This window comes from Harpia harpyja, chromosome Z, assembly GCF_026419915.1.
Source record: "Harpia harpyja isolate bHarHar1 chromosome Z, bHarHar1 primary haplotype, whole genome shotgun sequence".
Classification (NCBI taxonomy): domain Eukaryota; kingdom Metazoa; phylum Chordata; class Aves; order Accipitriformes; family Accipitridae; genus Harpia; species Harpia harpyja.
The window spans coordinates 26,412,271-26,433,298 of NC_068969.1; the positions used below are offsets into that span (position 1 = coordinate 26,412,271).

Below are 21,028 nucleotides of genomic sequence, written 5' to 3' on the forward strand. Positions count from 1 at the left end.
GCTGGACACAACCCCTTTTCCTGGGGAGAAAGGGGGGGTGATTTTGGCAGCTGCAGCCTGGAGGCAAGCCAAAGTGTAGCCAGAGCCCTAGGCCGGGATGGTGGGTGCCAACAGCCCGCCACGGAAGTAAGCCAGGCTTTGAGAAACAAGTGCGCGGCGGTGAGCCTGGTGTGGTGGAAGGAAAGGTTGGTGGTATTCAGACCTGGACCATTTGGATCCGTGACCAAAGCCCAGCCAGGCAAACGGCAGCTCTTCCAAACTGTCAAAATAGCCCATTGCTGCTGTTGCCGTCACATCCCCTTGTCCCACTGAAACCAAGCTGCGCAGCCTCTCTATTAAACGCCCCCGTTGGCCGTGTTTCTACGGGATACAAAACGCGCTTCAGCCACGGGGTAAAAGCTTCAGAGCTCCTTTGTGACTTGAAGCTTTCCGAGAGTTCTTTGCCTACCTCGGTTTGTGGGAAGATGTTCGGATCTTGCCTCAAGCCCTGGCAAGTCTCCTTTTCCTTTAGGATTTAGTATTTTGAGTACTGAGAGATTGAGAGAGGTACTCTCCTTGCCATTTTGTGCATTGGTGCCAAAATTGATCTGTACCTTCAGACTATGTAAATAAGGGCATTTATGCCACAGACATTCCTTTGGTTGTGGTGATGCCAGAGGTGAAAGACGGGGGTTTGGTTCCCTCTGCAGGAACTCTGCAGAGATGCAGAGAGCACGCATGGTTTCCTCACCATTCCTTACCAGCGCACCAAGGGACATTTGCTACGGCACTGTCAGGGGAGGTTTGGACTTGACGTGAGGAGACATTTCTTTGCCAAGAGGGTGGTCACACCCTGAAACAGGCTTCCTGGAGAGGTGGTGGATGCCCCATGCCTGTCAGTGTTGAAGAGGCATTTGGACAATGCCCTTAATACCATGCTTGAACTTTTGGTCAGCCATGAAGCGGTCAGGCAGGAAGACTAGTAGGGACTTGTAGGTCCCTTCCAGCTGAACTATGCTACTCTCATTCAGAATGTGAACAGAGAAAAAGAAACAGTTTCTCCCGCTTTGTTGGAATTTGACAGAAAGTAATTTAAAGGTGCCTTGTCCAAAGTTGCACGGCAGTTTAGCAATTGCATTTCAAAATGGTGTTTTGGCAGTTGAAGAAATTACACTGCCAATAGAGCTGTTTAGGAAAAAAAAGGAGGACTTTTGCGGTGGATGTGTGAAGGGCTCTACAAAAACATCTTTAAAGAGTCTGTGGATGTTTCCCATGGAAAGCACTGATTTTGTTTGAAAGCTAAGGCTCTTTCAGCTTGGGCATCTTTTAGTTTTACAGCAAAGAGGATTCCTCCTGGAAAAATGCCGCTCCAGTTTCCAGCGGGCAGCTCCCCAGGCAGAGTAGAAGGGCTGAGCTCATTTCTGATCCAGGCATTTCCTGAGAGGCAGGAGGAGTCCAGATGCTCCCGAGCAGCACCAAAGCGGTGCAAGCGCTTGTCTGAGCCGGGTTCCCCAGGCAGGGCTGCCGTCAGAAGCCGGTGAGCACTGACTGCCTCCTGGTTCAACAAAGAGGAACTCCTCATTTTAATGGAAAGGATGTACTTTACAGGGCAAAGGGAAATGCTGACTGTCCTGTCCCCCACATTCTGTGTTTTTTATTTAGTTCCTTAGGAGCCTCTTCTTTTACACCAAAATCCGTTGTTGTGTTTGGCACAAGAGAATGAACGGGGACATTGTTTTTCCTACAAACATCACTGTTAGGCTTTCGTGGGAGAAAAAGTGCCTTCTGTTTTGATCATCGCTCGGCTAGGTCACTGACCATCGGAGCTTTTTGGTTGTGTCTGTTTGAGAAGTAAAAGGTGGCTGCCAGACAGGCTCCCGACAGCTATCTATGAGGGTGTTTCCTCCCCCAAACCCCAGAAGAGCCTAATGCTGCTGCTGTTGCATTTCTGTGGCCCTCCAGGAATCCCACTGTGTGCGTAGGGGAGGGATGAAAAAATCTCTGGGAATCTTTGCGTGAAGGGTGCCTAGACCAAGAAAAGGCAAACCTGCTGACATCATCACAATTTGGGAGAGAAAGGGCTGAGCTACCAGGGCCACTGCCCCATACTGTCATTAGGCACCAGAGTTAACGTTGACTCGAGAGGCCTGGGCAGAGCCCAGACCCCCCTGAAAGCAGCTGCAAGACCTGCCACGAGGTACAGGCCAACTCCTCTGATGCTTCGGGCTCACGCTGGAACCCAAAGCGCTCCAAGCCCCAAAATGCAGCTGCCTCTGCAGCGCAGCAGCAGCAGCAGCCAGTGCAGAGCAGCGCGGGGAGCTGGAGCAGAGGGAGGGGGCGCCCGGGCCGGGCTCGGCTCCCTTCGGCTGGGCTCGGCTGGGCTCCCTTCGGCTCCGCTCGTTTCGGCTGGGCTCGTCTCCTTTGGGCTCGGCTCCCCTCGGCTCATGTCGTTTCGGCTGCGCTCGCCTCCCCTCGGCTCCGCTCGGCTCGGTTCGGCTCATCTCGTTTGGGCTCGGCTCCCCTCGGCTCCGCTCCGGCCGCAGCCGCAGCCGCGGCCCGGCCCCGCCTGAGGCAAGGGCGGGCGGCGGGCGCGGCGGGGCCGGTGGCCGTGGCGGGGGCTCCTCCCCGTGCGTGGAGCGGTGGGCTGCCCGGCGGTCGCCAGCGCCGGGGCTGCCCGGGGGCCTCGCAGGCCGGCAGCGGGGCTGAGGCGGCGGCGGCGGCGGTGGCGGCATCTCCCCTCGCGGCAGGCCGGGGCGCCGGGTCCCGGCCTTCCCCCCGCAGGCCCGGCCAGCCCCGGCCCCTCCCTGCCGCCCCCGGGGCTGCGGGGGCAGCAGGGGACTGCCTGCCGCTGGTGGCTGTCCGGCGGAGGCCGGCGGGCACCGCGGAGACGTGCGGCTGTGGAGAGAAAGGAGTTTCTGCCGGCTGTCCCCGCAGGGAGCCGCAGCCGCCGGGGGTGTCCCTCACAGCCCGGCGTCGGTGGCGGGCTGCGACACAGTCCTGCCCGGGCGTTCTTGGCAGCCCCCGGGGCAAGAGGCCTGTCAGGCTTCAGGGAGGTCGGCAGCGGCATTTCCAGAGCAGTCCCGTCCCGTTGGCTCTCCTGCTTCCTTCCCCGGGCTGGGAGAAAGGAGGACGTCCTCGAAAGCAGGTCCCTGTCGGTTGCCTGAAACCGGGTTTCTTCCTGCAGGCAGGCTTGTGTATGCACTTAAAATCTGGCAGGTGAGCATGTTGAAGCTACAGCCTGCCGTTTGGTGACTGCAGGTAGCAGTGAGTTCATAGGAGACCCTGAATTCAGACGGTGGGGGCTGCTCTTTTCCTGCCTTCTTTCACCGAGCGTGAAAGCGGTCCCTTCCAAGTGGCTGCTGCCCTTGGACAGGCTGAGCATCGGCCTGAGAGAGTAACGGGAGCTGTAAAAAGCGCTCCTGTTTCACTGCCGTGGGTGGATTTCGTGCTTCCGTGGGAAAAGAGGCTGGCTTTACTGACGGTATTTTGAAATTTTGTTTAAAGCGTTCACCTGAGAAGCTCTAGAGCCTTTGTAGTGGTTTAAGCCCAGCCGGCAGCTAAGCCCCGCACGGCCGCTCGCTCGCTGCCCTGCAGTGGGAGGAGGGAGAGAATCGGAAGGGTGAATCAACTCGCAGGTTGGGATAAAGGCGGTTTAATCAGTCAAGCAAAAGCTGTGCACGCGAGCAAAGCAAAATCAGGAATTCAGTCACTGCTTCCTTTAGAAGTGAAACGGAGACTTTCCCTAAGGGTATTGCCCTGGAGGAGTCTGCTTGTGTCTGCTAGTCAGGCAGAGAGAGATGATGGGCAAGTGCTTTTGTGAGTGGGCAAAACCTTGACCAGCTCACTGGAGGAGCTCTGGAGCTTTTAGTTTGAGAGGGGACTTGGAATCCCAGAGGCTGCGATCTGTAAGAATTCCAGAAGTTTGAGCTGCTCTGAAAAAGGAGCTGGGGCTGCTTAGGTTTAAGGGTTGTGTTTTTAAGGAGGTGCTTATAGATTGGGTCCTGCTGAAGGAGTGTTCTGTAGGGCTCAAACGTGGTCTGAAACTTTATGAGTTGTTGCTGTCTTAGCCTCTGATAAAAAATTAATAATGATAGTATTCATAAGTATTAATAAAAACCCCCAAAGCAGTGGCTCAGCATAATCTGGCTCCCTGTGTACATCGTTCAAGGCTGTGATCGTCATCAGACTGCAGTTCAAGGTTGATGCCCTCAGAGGCTTTTGGAAAGTGTTCTAAACTGTTGAGGTTAAGTCTCTTTTCAGGTGGTGGCACCCATGCAGAAACTAGGACTGAGATCTTTTTGAGCCAGGAAGTATCCCTGCGTCAGAGAAACAGAACAGCGTCGTGGCATCCCAAAACCCCTGTTTTCATGCCAGTGAGGTTGCAGCAGGGCTAAAATGCCACAGGCAACGACTCAAGCCTCTGCCTAGAGAGTGGTTTTATGAGTGTGAGTGAATTTGCTTTTGCAATGAGATGTGCACAGGCACTGCCAAGGCCTGGGTTTACTCTGGAAGTGACTGTTGTTAGCTGCAGAAGAATTGCAGAGGCTGTGCTATGAACACCACGCGAATTAGGCTGTCTCCAGACCTGAAGCTACATTAAATCTCGTGCCACACTAGTCTCCTTTTTCCTTTGGAGAAGTAGGCTGAGTCTTTGAAATTCTGCCCCATGACTTTATTTTGGGATGAATTGAAACGCAGTTGTTTCTTTAGCTTTGCTTATTAGCATTCTGCTGGAATAGTGTCAAATCCAGGAGGGTTAACCTTCCTCCTTGTTTTGTTCTCTGTGTTGACTTTGGAGAGGAAGGTGTGTTGTCTGTCTTGTGGTGTCATGTGGTGTTCAGAAGATGCTTGAAATGTTGCTGTTGTCTGTGACCAAGCTCTTTCCCTCAGTGTAATCCCTTTGGACGGCACTGCCAGTAGTGTGCGTACATTTCTGAACAGCCTGCAGGTGTTTGATCTCCTGATGGTAGAGAGCGCACTGCATTTGTTTGAGTTTGGCAGCCTGTCATTGCCCCTTGCTTTCTTCCATTCTTTCCACCCTCTTCTCCTCGTCGCCGCTTCAGCGTCCCTTCCTGAATCGTACTTTTGTGTCCCTGCTGATTCATGAAGACTTCATGACCACAGCGTAAGTCTTGGGTGGGTGATATCTGTCCTTCTGCTGTGGTGCGCTGTGTAATTCCTTTCATTAACTTGTTCCATATTAAGCAAGGAGAGGGCCTTTCTGAAGAGGAAGGAAAGTTCTCGTCTCTGACCGAGTTCTGGCTGGGGCCCCTGAATGTGGAGGATATGAGAATGGCTGCCTGCCAGACCATATACCAGAGAATACTTGCATGCCATAATTCCTTACACTCCACCATATTTCCTTATTTCCAAGTGACATTTGTGCGACATTTGTTTACTTCTTCATGGGTTCAGCTTTTCTTTGAGACCTTCTCTCTCCCTGTGCATTTTATTGTTGGCCGATACCTAGCAGCAAACAACTTTTGAGAAGCTGACTTACAAAAGGTGTAGTTACTAGTTGGGAACACAGTTTGATGCAGGCAGTACACAGCTCCCAGCATCACAAGGCCTAGCTCCAATGCCGTGAAGGCCCGTTCCTCTGCAGGTTTGCACTGTGGAGGGGATTAAGAGACACGTCCTGCCGGTTCTTTCTTTTAGTCCCTTGAGCAGAATGGCATTGGGATAGGCTGGAAGAGAGAGGTGCTGGTTTGAGGGCACCTTGTCAAAAACCCCAGTCCTAAAGGTTAGTGAGGATCGACTGAAAAGATCTGATCTCTCATCCTTTGTATCCTCAGACGCACAAAATACAAAAGGGCAGAAAATTGCAAAGGAACAGTCGTTGTGGAAGAATGGATGTTTTTTAAGAACAATAAACTGGGAAATCATTTGCCTGCTAAGTATTTTCTCTGTGCAATGGGAATGATGTTCTGTTGTTGTTTAAACTCTTACAAGGAATGTAGCTCTGTTGCTTTTTGGTTGGGGTGGGACTAACTCTCTCTGTTTGTTTCACAGCGCTCCGGATCTCGACACCACTGAAAGAGCTGTCAAGGAGTTAGAGGTAGGAGATGAAGCAGGTCCATGGGATGTTGCACTATGTATCTAGAACTCAGCTCTTTTCAGCAAGATGTATCTTGTGGTAAGTCACTATGGGTATGTTTGGATAATGTCTGGAAACTTCTACGATCTATGTCTTGCTTTTCCCTTTCCCTTCCTCCACTGTGTCTTTGAATTAGAGGGGGCAAAACTGCGTGCAGTATGGCTGTACCATGGATGTGAAATAGAGCATAGCAATGTGTTCTCTTTTGTCCTGTATTGCTTTTTGAAAATGTCTAGAATTTCTCTTTGCCTTTTCACCCACTGCTGACTCTTCAGCTAGTATTTTTATGAAGCAATGCCCAGTGGCTCCCAACCTTCATTCTTGAATGTCAGTAGCTAGGCTGGAGCCAGTACATATATATATGGAACACAGGTTTTTCTTCCTTGTGCTTGACTACATTTGTTGACATTGAACTTCACACTCTTTGTTTCTATTTTCCTAAAGAAAGAACGCATTTGTTTTTCTAAATAATGATAGTAATAATGGTACTAATGTCTTTTGTATAATTAGCAACTGTTGTCTCCTCCCTAGTGTCTCATTTTCCAGGTTTTCTATGAATTCCCTGACCAGCCTCAGGCCCCAGCTGAGAGCTCTGTGGGACTCTGCGTTGAACCTCCTCTGTTGTGAAAACTGAGTGTTTTTTCTTACTGTTTCCTGTTCTGATTATTGGTCCCTGGGAGAAGCTGCTGCTGGTCTTTCTTGTGAGCGCTTAGTAGATATTCAGATCTCCTTTATCAAATGGACAAGTAGTCCAAAGCAATTGTCCCCATCCCCCTGGCATGTGTTATTCACAGCCAGGAATTCTGAAAGAGCTGTATTTGCAGTTCTTCAGTTTCAAGATATCATATGCAAGTCCAGCATTGTTTCTAAGTCGTTTATCTTGTTCTCAGGAAGTGAGGTACAATGCAAAACTGTACTTTAAAGTTGGTTAAAGAAAGTCCAGTCACCAAATATTCACCAGATTTTATAATACCTCTGTTACAGGTAAAGAAGTAAACAAGGGCAGTGATGAGCTTGTAAGTTGCGTGTGTGGTTTTGTTTTGTGTGTTGTTTTTTTTTTTTTAAAAGTGATATTCCAAGTAGTCTGGAGAAGCAGAATATATATCTAGGCAATGCTATAGTTGTCCTGTTTCTGGGTGTCAGTCAGGCAGTGTAAGGTGGGAGTGAATTCTCACCTAGAACCATCCAAGTTGAGGGAAACCTTCCTGTCAATTCCAGTGTACTTTGAATGAAGTCCTGCCTGAGGACGCGAGAGCCGTGCTGGCTTCAGTTAAATGTGTTTTTGGCAAGTCTGAGCTGAGCTGTCAAATGGTTTCTTCACTGTGAGAGTCTGTATGAGGTCAATATTGCTGAATAATTAAGTAGTTTCCTAAGTGCCGTATGTGTCGAAAACAACAAAGTTAAGCTTCTTTGGAAAGTTGTTGTTTAGTGAGAGCTCAGGGTGGGTTTGTTTTCAATACAGGTAAGCGTCTGAAGATGGAGTGAATTAGTGAAGGTGTCCTGTCCAAATTCCCCCAGAGAAAATCCCGCTCTCTCTGCTAGCATTACGTTCCAGCTAATTACGTTCCTAGGCCCTCCTCTAAAACTGGAGCAAATAGGATGTCCTGGGTAGCAGTAGTTCCTGTTTAAAACTGTTGAGCATAATTCTCTGGATGGCCTCTCAGTGCTTACCTTCTGTTTGAATAAGGCAGCTAATCTTTTATTCCTGAGTAATTTTTTGGTTTTTTTGTTGTATAAGCCTGGACAATGTTGCGAAATACGGATGTATATTAAGTCTGACTTTTGTTCTAGAATAGAAAAGTGTATTGGCTTTGTGTGGCAAGGTTTTGGTAGCAGCCGGGGGGGAGTTACAGGGGTGGCTTCTGTGAGAAGCTGCTGGAAGCTTCCCCTATGTCCGACAGAGCCCATACCAGCCGGCTCTAAGACGGACCCGCCGCCGGCCAAGGCCGAGCCAATCAGCGACAGTGGTAGCACCTCTGTGATAACATATTTAAGAAGGAAAAAAAAGTTGCTGGGACATACAGAAATGGCAGCCGGAGAGAGGAGTGAGAACGTGTAAGAGAAACAACCCTGCAGACACCAAGGTCAGTGAAGAAGGAGGGGGAGGAGATGCTCCAGGCGCCGGAGCAGAGATTCCCCTGCAGCCCGTGGTGAAGACCATGGTGAGGCAGGCTGTCCCCCTGCAGCCCATGGAGGTCCACGGTGGAGCAGATATCCACCTGCAGCCTATGGAGGACCCCACGCCGGAGCAGGTGGGTGCCTGAAGGAGGCTGTGACCCCATGGGAACCCCGTGCTGGAGCAGGCTCCTGGCAGGACCTGTGGATCTGTGGAGAGAGGAGCCCATGGAGCAGGTTTTCTGGCAGGACTTGTGACCCTGTGGGGGACCCATGCTGGAGCAGTGTGCTCCTGAAGGACTGCATGCTGTGGAAGGGACCCATGCTGGAGCAGTTCGTGAAGAACTGCGGCCTGTGGGAAGGACCCACATTGGAGAAGTTCGTGGAGGACTGTCTCCTGTGGGAGGGACCCCATGCTGGAGCAGGGGAAGAGTGTGATGAGTCCTGCCCCTGAAGAGGATGAAGCGGCAGAAATAACGTGTGATGAACTGACCGTAAATCCCATTCCAAAGTCCCCCTGCGCCGCTGGGGGGGGTAGGTAGAGAATCCGGGAGTGAAGTTGTGCCCGGGAAGAAGGGAGGGGTGCAGGGAAGGTGTTTTGAGATTTGGTTTTATTTCTCATTACCCTACTCTGGTTGATTGGTAATAAATTGAGTTAATTTTTCCAAGCTGAGTCTGTTTTGCCCGTGACAGTAATTGGTGAGTGATCTCTCCTGTCCTTATCTCGACCCACGAGCCCTTTTGTTATATTTTCTCTCCCCTGTCCAGCTGAGGGGTGGGGGGGGAGTGATAGAATGGCTTTGGTGGGCACCTGGCATTCAGCCAGGGTCAACCTGCCAGAAAAAGTCAAAATCAAATTTTATCAATACCACGTTTGCAATGTTTTGAAGGTCAAGAGAAGAAAAGAAGTGTCAGGAAGTGCTGCAGTGGAAGAAATGGTGAAGAGGAGAAGAGTGGAAGTCGGAGCGGAGGCCTCACACCCACATTCGGGTATGGGCAGGTCAGTTGACTACAAAATAGCCTTCCAGGGCACATATCAATGTTTTTGATGTCTCTTGCGCCTTCCTCGTATTTCATTCCTGTGTAACCCTTTGGCCCATTTGTCTTCCTCCTTCTCTTCCATAGGTGACAGAATCTAAGCAGCATTGCCCATGTTTGGAGAAAAGTTCTCCTGTGCTTTCAGGTTCCCATGCCGTTAACTAGAGCTCTTCCCGTCTAACTCCTTTGTGTTAACGTTACCTGCAGAATCACAGCGGGATGAGAACTGGGCAGCTCGACAAAGTAGTGCACTGGCTTGCACAGCTGAGGCAGGGATGACAAGGGAGGAACTGGGAACAGTTTTCTAGCTGCCTCCCAGCCTGTTCCTCTGAGTCAGCTGACGACTGCTGCCTCGGCTTGAGGCAGAGATCTCTGTCTGTGGCTTTCACAGAAGCATTGAGGTTTTCGGGACCTTTGATATCATCGAGTCCAACGCCTCCTGCTCAAGCTGGGTCACCCAGAGCAGGTTGCCCAGGACGTGTCCCCTCAGGTTTTGAGTGGACTCCAAGGGTGGAGACGCCACAACTTCTGCGGGCAACCGATTGCAGTGCTTGACCACAGTTGCAGTCAGAAAGTTTTTTCTTGTGTTCAGCTTTAATTTCATGTTTTGCAGTTTGTGCCCTTTGCCTCTTGTCCTGCCAGAAGGCGCTGCTGAGGAGAGCCCGGCTCCCTCTTCTTCATTCCTTCCCATCAGGTGTACATTGGTAAGAGCCCCCTGAGCCTTCTCCAGGCTGAAGAGTCCCAGCCTCTCCGCATATGAAGAGTGCTCCAGTCCCTTCATCATCTTTGTGGCCCTTTGCTGGGCTCACCCCAGTGAGTCCCAGTCTCGTCCTGGGGAGCCCAGTGTGGACAGAGCACACAGACTGGCCTCAGCAGCCCTGAGCAGAGGGGAAGGATCACCTCCCTCCCTCGAGCTGCTGGCAAAACTCTTCCTAACGCAGCTCAGGGTGTTGTTGGCCGCCTTCAGTGCGAGGGTGCAATGCTGGCTTGTGGTAGCTAACTTCAAGGTTAGTTCTTGATTACCTTTCAGAGGCAGGCCCATTGTTAGTTATAGTCTGGCAGGCTTCTTTCTTTCATGGAGTGTAGCTTTTAAAAACAGAAGATTCGTGTCTGTACTTAACATTCACAAGTATGTGGCAGAGAGTCCCAGATCCGGCGTTGTGGTCGGAAGTGTTTATGCTCACCTTTCCCCTTCCATGGCGACGTACAGACCATGTCAAATCATCTCCCTTGTTGCCTTCTATTCTACCCAATTCCCAAATGTATTTCATGCAGAGGTTATAATGGGAGAAGTCTGAAGCCAGTTCTTTTCCTGCTCATACAGATGTAGTCCTTTCATTCCCCACCCCACCCCCTCCATCAGTTTCTAGTCACAATAAAACTGCTGGACGTGAGTGAAGAATGAGACCAGGATCCAGAATGCTTTCTAATCTCTTTTAGCCAAGGCGTGAGTTGTAGATTCATAAAATACAAGGCCAGAAAGGGCTATTTCATGGTCCAGTCTGGCAGTTCTCTCTTAGTCCTGTGTCTTGCCCCAGCAGTTAGGCTATTCCAGAAAAGATTAAAACAGTTAATAATTCTACAGTGTATTCTTGATTTCAAGATTAAACCGGTCAGGCATCAACTTCAAGCCTTCTGTCATTTTTTTCTGGTTACTCTGTTAGACTGAAGAGCTGAGCATTCAGTCTGAGCATTCCCCCACCCTGGGAAGGAGTTTGCCTGCTGTAGTCAGACCACTTCTTGATCTTTTTTTTCTTTTTGGGAAGCTCTTTTGCTCTTAAGTCCTCCTGGGGCATTTGGATTTGGGTTTTCTTGGAGTGCTATTGAGTGTTGAGCTATCAGAATCTCCAGGTGATGCTGATCAGCTCCAAGAGCACTATTCTGTGTGTGAAGCCAGGACCGGTTTTCCCCACGTGCATCACTTTGTACTTCTCTGCCATTTTATTGCTCCACGACCGAGTCTTGTAAGATCTTTCTATGGTTCTTTGCTACCTGCCCTTCTCTTTGTGTTAGTAATCTTGTAGGATTTGCAAGCTTTCTCACCTCGCTGCTCATCCCCCTTTCCCTGTCACGTCACGCTGTTTTTCTCTTTAACTGCTTGTTGGGCTTACTAGAAAAGCAGAAAGCCTAATACTGGAGTGAGTGCCGATTTTCATTTTTTAAATGAGACTTTGAAACATGAGTACAAATACAGATTAAGGGTATCTATCTTGTTGGCTTAGAGGGAGGTGCTAAACCCCTGCTTTCTAATGAAATACAATACTTGAGCAGCCATTTACAAGATTGCTTCCTTTTTGTGACTTTTGGTAAACTCAGTTCTTACCTGTTTGACTTATTTTTCGAACGGGAGCCGAGCGTGTTTGCCATATGAGTAAAGCAAAGCATGGATTTGAAACGGTAAGCTACAGAATATTCAGAAAGAGGCAATAGCATCTGTTTAGTCCTAGATTCTTAAAGTGGCAAGCATAAAAATGCCTTCAGGTAACTTTTTTTCCCTTTTCACCTGCATCACCTGCATGGAGGCATTTGTGATTCCTGCTCATCAAACTTAGCCACGGGATGAGTTTGACCGGGAGCCAACACAGGCTTTTCTGACTGTGAAGCTACAAACTCTAGGGGTGAGCTTAGCCTCTCGGAGCTGAACCTGAAGGTTGCCCTGCCTTGTCTTCAAGAGACTCCAGTCCTCTTTTACCTCACCTGCTCCTTTGTGCAGAACTCCATGAAGGGCCAAGAGTGGGTGCTGACACCTTGACACTGGCTTCAGTGCGAGTACTTGCCACTCCTCACCAGTGTCCTTTCTCTGTGCAGATGGCTTTGCAGGCATCTCCCTCTTCTTGAAACAGTGTCATGCCTTTTCTTGCTATGTCATCAGAAGGCAGATTTACGACAGGATTGTTCCAGAGGGATTGGCAGTTGCTTTCTAAACCCACTGTTCTCCAGAGACCTTGTCAGGAGGGCGAGATTCTTTCTCTTTTAGCCCACAAGCTAAAAGGCTGCTCTGACAGAGCTGCTGTTAGGCACACCCTTTAGGTAGGAGGGTCTTCCCTCCACCCCCTGTTCTCCTCCTCCTGGCTGTTGCCCATCCTCCCAGTGCATTTCATCCATTTTCTGGATCCTGATAGCCGTTCTGCATTTAGTTCAAACCCCTGCCATGCTATTGCCTCCCTGGCCGCCTTCCCTCTCCAGCTCTTTGGAGAGAGTCTTTTCCGAGGAGGCAAACTTATTCCTCTTAGGGTTGTCCAGAAAGGAAGTTGCCTGGTGGTATAAAAGGAACAGCTGCTTCTCCCACCATTCCCTGGGAGGTGAACAGTTGCATCAGATGCCCAGATTTCTGCGTGTTTCTGCGTGATGACGTGCTGCCCCCATTTCAGAAACCTTTTGGACCTCTCCACAACTGGCTGAGCCTTTACGCAAATATCATCTGTGGGCTTGCTGCCTGCTGGCCAGGGCATACTGCCTGCTTGCTGCTGTAGGACTGGTTTCAAAGGGCCAATCTCAGCATAATTGCTCTGCAGGATCCCCTGCATATACAGTGGTCTGCAGTTTCAGGTGCTGCTAGTTGCATGGTTACCTTCAGCCTGCACAGGTAAAATCCTGTATTGAAACAGCCCTCACCTTGTTGTAAGCCCAAAACTTTCTTTCAGAAGAGGGGTTTTTGGCAGGTTTCTTGGATTTTCAAGATAGGAAGGAGACTGCCTGGTAACTCCTCAGGAGCCTCCAGTACAGAAGAACTTCTCTAAAACAAGCAGGCTGATTTGTCTCTAAAGCCTGTATCCCTTTTTATTCCCCTCAGCTCACCTTTGCAGGATTAGTGACAGGTCTCTCTACACATGCCCTTTCTGGCTTCTTTCCTCAGGTGCTCCAAACACTCTGTTGGTGGGATAAGGTCATCCTCTGAAAGATGCTTTTTTTTATTCCCCGCTTTGCTATAATCGCTGTCCCCAGAATGCCTCCGCTCCTTGTACAGTGGCTGAATTTCCCAAACATTAGGGTCCTCGGAAGCTGGAGCTCCAGGTTAGCATGTTGGACCCTGAGAAATGATGTGGTAGGTGGCAGACGTCACCGTAACCTCCTATTGTGTTAACTGATGTGGGAGGACATGTCCTGAGCTCTTTCCAGGTAAACTGGAACTAGAATGAGTGAATCATCAGCTTGGTATATACCAGTTGAGGTGAGAAGAACCTTCTCCAGAAGAGATGCTTGTGCCACCGTGACTCGTACCTGCAATTTGCACTATTCAGGGCACTGTTACGCTGGGAGGGAGCTCCAGACACAAACTGGTGTCTTTATGAATACCAGACCAGATGTCAGGAGCACCGCATGGAATCCTGAGCAGATGACCTCTCCCTCGTGTGCTTTTTTAGGAGATCAGAGCCAGGTGCTTCTGTGACATGCCTTCCATTTGGTTTGCTTTCCATTTGTTTTCTTCTGGTATTCAGGATGAGAAGAAAGATCAGGTTTAGAAAAAACCATCTCAGTAGTGCCTGTACTTTCTCAGGATTCTTCTGGTCATTCCTGCAGGGCTCTTGTTCAGTTTATGAGCAGTGTATGACTTTGGATCCAAATCCAGCTGGTGTTTTAGAGTGCATCTCGAAAAGGGAAGGGTCTCATTAAAACATGAAGGAAATCTGTCTGCTTAGTACACGTAGGACTGACTTTACAGCATCGGCAGTCGATTCAGAAGGAGGAGCATGGAAGTGCCGCAGTTGCATGACTGTTGAATAGATTGCATTTTCAGCTCTCACCCAAATGCCTTCCAGGCCTGCGATTTTGACAGAAGGCTGTCCGGTCAGGATGATTGGAGTTGAGCCTGTGCATCTTTCTGCTTACCAGGAGCACCAGTAGAAGTCCAAGGAAGAAAGAACGGGGAGACGCTCAGCCTGTCACTGCAGATAATTTTGCTACCTTAGTTAATGCTCTGAGACTAAACTGCAAAGATCTCTGGCCATCTGAAGTTTGGAATTTCACGTGAACCTGAGCTTAGTGCAAGAGAAGCACCATCAGGGAGGGATCTATTCTTCTCTTCTCTTATCTCTGTGACAAAGTTGTTTTACTTTCTCCTGAAGAAGCTTACATGGTGGTTTTGTTGTTTGTGGTCCTTTGTATTGCTGATAGCCTTGCGAATGGGTATTCCTGGCTCACCTCTTGCTTCTGGCACTTTTCACTTTTGTCCTGCCCTGTTACTCTGCTTCCTATGAGTGTGTCTTAGCAGGGCTGATGTCTAGGGGCCTGTATTGTCCAGCGGCTGTTATTCCCCACAGCACCTCTGTCGATGTTTTTTAAAATCTCTGTCTGTGCCATAGCTGCTGTTCCTCTTTCACTCTCTATCTGCTCTATTAAAGTCTAGTCCATGAATTCCAGCTTTATGTTAGGCCTGGGAATGTCCTGAGGAGGGAGGGGTAGAAAGATATTGGTGAAGAAAGTCCTCATAGTAGCAGGAAAGAAAATAAAGTCGCAGAACAAGAGAGTAGACCTTGCCTTTTAGTTCTTGAAGCAAGCAAGCGAAGAAACAAAGATCTCCTGTAGAACAGAATTTTACATGGTGTGAAAGTTCTTGGGTTCCTTTTCCTTTCAGAATTCCTCCAAAGAAGATGAGCGTGAGTTTAGTCCAGCATCCCTTACTGTGGGCTGTAACCGAGTGAGTTTGTGTAAGTAAGGAATTCCTGGCTTGTTTCATTCGAATTGGTCATACAAAATCAAAAGCTGCAAGGATGGCATTGGTATTAGTTTTCCTTTAAAAGTGGTGTTTGGTATTTTCCGGCACGTGAGACTAGGAATTAGAACCACCGAAGAGCAGTAGGTCAGCAATGATTTGGGCTGTAAGCAATTCCCACCCATAGAGCCAGGCTCCGTAGCTCTTTCAGAGCTGGGCTGTGAGATGGGAGCCTACCTCCAAACCAGTCTGCACCGTGATTGCTTTGAAAGCTCCCAGGCGTGACGTCAGTCAGAGCCTGGACCCACCTCTCGGTTTCAGGGTCTGCCGTTGGGTCTGCAGGGAGTGTGGAGAGAGCGAGCTTGTGTTTTTGTTCTTGCTGCTGTTTCTTACAGGGGCACCTGTGGGATCTAACCTTGAACAAAGAACAGGAACCGGTCAGGCTGAGGGTGCGGTGCAGCTACTGCAGCAGCTGGACCAAATGGTGAACAAAGGAAACGTGGAGTCAGAAGGAAGAGGTCTCTCCAGGTTCTGGAGAAGGTACGACTACTGCAGCTACGAGCAGGTGCAGTCCTGGCTCTGTCCGAGCCTGTGCCTGATTCTGGCAGTTCAGGTGATTCTCTTGAAGAATGGGTACCTCTTTTCTGTGGTTAAACCAAAGTCTGCCAAGGCAAAGGAGCATTCAGGGGTGTCCTTTTGTCTTGTGGTAAGGTGCAACATTCCCGGGAAATGGTCCTCTTCTGAGCTGTCTTTGGGGAAAAAACTCCTCAGGGGAGGGTTGCTGACCTCAGTCACAGCCCTCATAGGCTGTGGCTTTTATCAGCTGAGGAGTGCCATCTCCAGCCCAGTTTCTAAAGGACTTTTACACACTGCCCCTTCTCGCGAGGCCTTCCTGGGAGGGACCTTCAGTCCCCTTAAGGCAAGTATGGCCTTTATTTGGCCGCTTAGCAACTGTGGCCTTTGTAACTTTGGTGTCCCAAAGACACCATTTCAAACCGAAATGAAAGGAGCCCCGCCAACAGTTGCTGGGCATTGCTGACTAAAGGAGCGCTCTAAAGCTGTCGAAGCTGTGTGCCGCAAGAGTGGTCTGTTCACTGCACAGCACGTGTTGAACGTCGGCAGGAACTGTTTGATAGGTGGGTTAGTTTTGGAAGGAATAAAGCTCCTTGTTAATCATAATGTATGCCAGTCCCCTTAACTATTGAGACTAGACCGTTATGGCACAGGTTGTTCTTTATGTTTCCTCTACTTTTTCGGTCTTCCTCTGTATTATTTTGTGCTGGGGTTGTGTCTTTCTGGTGGACAGAAATTACCTTGTTGTTACAATTCTCAGAGAAGTATTTTAGGTACAACGTGGGGGGGTTTTGTTGTTGTTGTTTCCCCGGCATAATCTTCTCGCCACTACAGCATCTCTTTGTTGGAAAGAACTGACCTGGAAGTACTCATGGTTGTGGAAAGGTAAACTTGTAGCATGAATGTCAGGTTGTATTGTTTCTTTTGTAATTCAGCTTTACGCATTGCTTGTCTCCGCTATTAAATGCTTTAAAATGAATTTCTACTTTGTTTATGTTTTCAAATTAACGTACTGAAGATGTTGGGTTAGAATGTCTTTTTCTTCACAACCTAGAGGTTTTGGAAAAAGAGCAACAAGCTTTAAGGTGTTGGTCCTTGAGTGTCATAAATCGGGAATTTTACATTTGAAAATCATTGTATGAGACTCTAATAAAACAAGCTTGGAACTGTGTGTTATTTTAATCAGTCTTACCCTGGCAGAAAACACTCCTTCCCTCCAAGAAGAAGAAGTAGAGGTTTCTAGTATTGGATGGACTGCTGCCCTATGCTTCACAGCATTAAAAAGGTCAAAATTGGTGAAAATGTTTTGGATTAGGTTTTACCACTCTGCTACAAGTTGTGTCATTATTTATGCCTTTGATACGTAGTGGGATGAGGCTGGGAGTTAAGATTTCAGATGTGCCTAGGGCATGCTCAGGCAGCTTTTTGCCATCACGCTAGCGCATTTGCAATAAACCGTCATTCTTCAGCCCTCTCCTGAGCTGAGGCACCGTCAGCACGTACATGCACAATGCTGGTCTAACGCATAACACTGTGTTACTGGTGGTTACTGCAGCAGTAGCGACGTGTGGCCGTCTGACGGGGTAATGTGTCTGGCAGAATGAGGCGATGCTCTAAATGAGTCAGATAAGGCAACACGGGGTCTGTTTGGCTTGTTGCCACCGTGGTGCATGGATTATCCACCCTATACGCCTCTGTATTCATTCCCGGACTCCCGTCAGCAGTGAAAGAATGCTTTCCCTCCAAGAAGAAATGGGGTTGAGAAACTGGTTCCATTTATGCCGTTCTCCTTAGGCCTGTCCCACAAACCGTGGTACAGGCTGAGTGCACCAGGGTTCGGTCCCTTCTGCTGGGGGGCTGTACAATGAGACGAACAGCGGTGAGGACCAGGGAATGGATAGAGAGTTGACCAGACGGAGAACAAGCCATAAATAAGGGAAGCTATCCGTGAGTTGGTCTTCTTTAGCACTGGTTCTGTCAGGAGGAGGATGTCCCACTTCCCTGATCTTAGATGCAGCTGCATAAGAAAGGGCCTTTACCCTGCAAGAGCTGGGCTGGCTGAGGCTACAACCTACACACAAAGACATTTTGATGTCTCAGTCCGGAAAATGCCATTACAGAATTATGGGCAAAATGTGCATCCATTTTGGAAAAATCGTTTTAGATGATAAAGAACATGGGTTAATGAAATCTAAACAAAAATGGTTTTTATTTTAACTGGGATGATAGGCATTCTTTTAACTTGGAGAAAGCACCTTGTTCTTTAAAGCAGTGGCCGCTTTCTTAAAGGAAAGGGAAAGGTACTTAAAAAAGAACAAGCAGAAACAAGCAAGCTCTTCCCTCTCTTCCCCTTGGCATCCCATAAAGGCTGGAAAAAGCCGCACGCTTGCTTCTGTTGTCCTAAAAGCGGATTCGGTACACGGTGTGCAAGAGAACAATCTCACACAGGCGGGAGAGATAATGTTTTGTTCTGCGCAGGGTGCTCCGTGGACTTTGCACAAATCAAGCACGCCAGATTCATCAGCTGTGTCCCTTTTATACAGTAACAGTTGCATCTAATTTATCAAACTACTCCTACCTAATACATATTCAAACTATCTGATGCATACGCGTAGCAGGACGTAACCCTGACGCATCAGGTGCCTTCTCCGCACGTGCGTGGGTCTCGGCTGGTCTTCGGTGGTCCTTTGAGGAGGTATCCCCTCCTCGCTTTGACCGCTCAGTCGCTCTGTATCGGGTCAGTGGTTCATTTTCCTGCCAAGAGGGACGCACCATCCATGAGGAAGGACAGAAAGGATCAGCATTGGTGCTCCAGGTGAGGCATCATTAAACAGGAAGACTGGAAAAGATCAGGCTGATCTTGGCTAACTGACTAAATTTAGAACAGGACTTTCTAATCTACCACAGGGTTTTCTGCATCTGACATCACTTCCAGCGGTACCTGGGCTCGTGGCACCGGTGCCGTGTTGTCGGCACTGGTGACTGTGGACCTTGATGCTCCTAGCTGCTGAAGTCAGCGTGATCAGGCCGGAGAGCTCGTGGGTGAGGGAAGTCGGAACTGGAAAAGGCTTCTCCGTTTTTCCTCCTCCCGCCGGGCGTTTTTGTGCTACTTACCCACTCCCTCCCCAAAAGGGGGAATCTCCTCTGCCCCGGCGCTGCTTGTCCTGCTGCTGGCTTTGCTTTTTTTGCGATTTACTTTCTTGGAGATGATAAGTTTGTATCAAAATACTGTATAGACACCAGGTGCTCCTGGGATCGATAGTTGCTGTTACCGCTTGTTGGCAATTACAGTTGCACTAGCTCGAGAGAGAGAGAGCTAGCGAGCTAGATACACAGCCCCCACGCCCCCCCCTGCACACACACACACGGACACTTGCTTTTTGAACCCCGGGCCCACTTGCTAGCGGGGACCTGGCGGCAATCTGTGGCAGAGCGGAGCGGTTCAGGGGAGGAAGCCCCCATGGCCGTGTGTCGCAGGGGAGGCGAGGGACCCCCTTTTGTCTGCCGCCCTGCCCCCCCCGCCGTTTCTTCTGCCTGGGGAAGGAAGGGGCGGCCGAGGGGGATGCGATGCCGTCCCCCAGCGCCTGGAGGGGGGGCGACACCCCCGCCCCGCCGCTGTCAGTCAGTCCGTCCCCCCCCCGCTGTGAGGGCAGCGCTGTCAGTCCGTCCCGGGTCCCGGGGCGGACCAAAGGGGGTCCTCCCGTGCCCCCGCCGCAGGGGGGGTCGCCGCCAGGACAGAGCCGGCCCCGGCCCCGGCCCCGGCCCCGGCCCCAGCGCAGCCCCGGGGCTCTCCCGAGGCCCTTCCCGGGCCCCAGCGCAGCCTGCCGGGACAAGGGGGACCCGAGGACGGACGGAGTGGCGGGTGGCTCCCGGCGGAGAGAGCTTCCTCCAGAGGAGAACCCTCGTCTCCGGGAGCTTCCTTGGAGCAGCCTGGGGCCGCTGCCCGGCTGTCACTGCAACCGGCAGTCGGTCGCCGAGGCGAGCTGCCCCGGAGCCGGCCCGGCCCGCAGCGGAGCGGAGCGGCAGGTCTCGGCCCAGGGGCCGCGCCACCCCCAGCCCTTTCCGAAGCGAAGGAAAAAGGAAAGGAAAGGGGAAAGGAAAGGAAAAGGAAAGGGAAAGGGAAAGGGAAAGGGAAAGGGAAAGGGAAAGGGAAGGAAAAGGAAAGGAAAGGGAAAGGGAAAGGGAAAGGAAAGGAAAAAGGAAAGAAAAAGGACAGGGAAAAGGAAAGGAAAAGGAAAGGAAAAGGAAAGGAAAGGAAAGGACAGGGAAAAGGAAAGGAAAGGAAAGGAAAGGGGAAAGGAAAGGAAAAAGGAAAGGAGGCGAGGCCAGGCTGGGGGCGGCAGGTGAACCCCCTCCTCGCCTTCCCAGGTGCCTGAGGCTCCGGAGGTGGAAGGCCAGTCCAGGAAGGCTGTGGAGCTCGGACCAGCTACGCCAGAGGTGTTGCCACGGTCAGAAAGGCCTACCCCCTACCCTACGACCGCCTCCCCGAGGAAGCAAAGACGGCTTAGGGGTGTGGGTGACTCCCTTCTGAGGGGAACAGAGGGTCCGAGATGCCGGACAGAGCCTCCTCTTAGGGAAGCCTGCTGCCTCCCCGGGGCCCGGGTTCAGGGCAGCACTGGGAAACTTCCTAGCCTGGGACGGCCCACGGGCTATTGCCCACTACTGCTCTTCCGCCTGGGTGGCGACGAAGCTGCAACGCGTGGTCCGAGGGCGATCGAAAGAGACTTTGGGGCCTTGGGATGGTTGGGAGGGGAATCTGGAACACGGGTTATTTTTCCCTCTCTCCTTCCAGTTGCGGGCAGCGGCACTGGAAGAAAGAGACGGACCCGGTCCGTTAATACGTGGGTCGTGGCTGGTGTCCCCGCCAGACTTTTGGGTTTTTCGATAATGGGGTGGCCGGCACGGCCCCAGGCCTGCTGGTGTCAGATGGGATTCGCCTTTCTCAAAGGGAGAAGGGGGTCTTGGCTCACGAGCTAGCGGGCCTCCTTGGCAGAGCTTTAACCTACACTCGAAGGGATGTTACAGAGGCACGCACAATCAAATCCCACAGGTGTTAAAGCTCAGCTTTATTCTTTAGTAAAAAGTTAGTTAGAACTCCGGTAACATTTTGTAAACCACAGGCTCAATGATGTAAGGGGAATTAATACCACACAACCGACTTCTTAAGAATTCTTAAGATTTAAAATGATGACTCAAAATGCGCGTATCACTCACCTAAAAGATGAGGGCTCTCTACCTCGAGGAGTTACCTCGGGCGGCGTCCCGACCCAAGGGGGAGTCCCTGACTGCAGATCCGCTGCTCTCGGGAGGACTGATTCCAAAATGTCCTCTGGCGGGACCCTCTTTATACCCTTGTCGAATCTGATCTGCGGTCATTTTACTCCCCATTGGCCAAAAGGTCACTTCAGTATACCTGGCGCTTCTCGATTGGTAAGTTCAATTTTCAACCTGCGGCCTCTAGGGTTTGGGGTTTTTTCTCTCTTCTCCCTGTTTGGAGTTTTGTTTCCTGGAGGGGGTGTGTGTTTGTGTGTGTACTGCCACAAGGGGGAGAGGGATACTATCAGGCTCGCCCT

General features: G+C 50.4%; 1 protein-coding gene across 1 annotated transcript; it reads left to right on the forward strand.

Moving 5' to 3' along the window:
• Window positions 1–6,057: 6,057 nt before the first annotated feature.
• LOC128136625 (uncharacterized) lies at window positions 6,058–15,800 on the forward strand. Its single transcript, XM_052776550.1, is given in 8 exon segments — window positions 6,058–6,115; window positions 7,061–7,092; window positions 9,082–9,188; window positions 11,569–11,626; window positions 14,805–14,877; window positions 15,278–15,422; window positions 15,594–15,753; window positions 15,756–15,800. Coding segments are annotated over 8 exon segments (678 nt in total).
• Window positions 15,801–21,028: the final 5,228 nt, after the last annotated feature.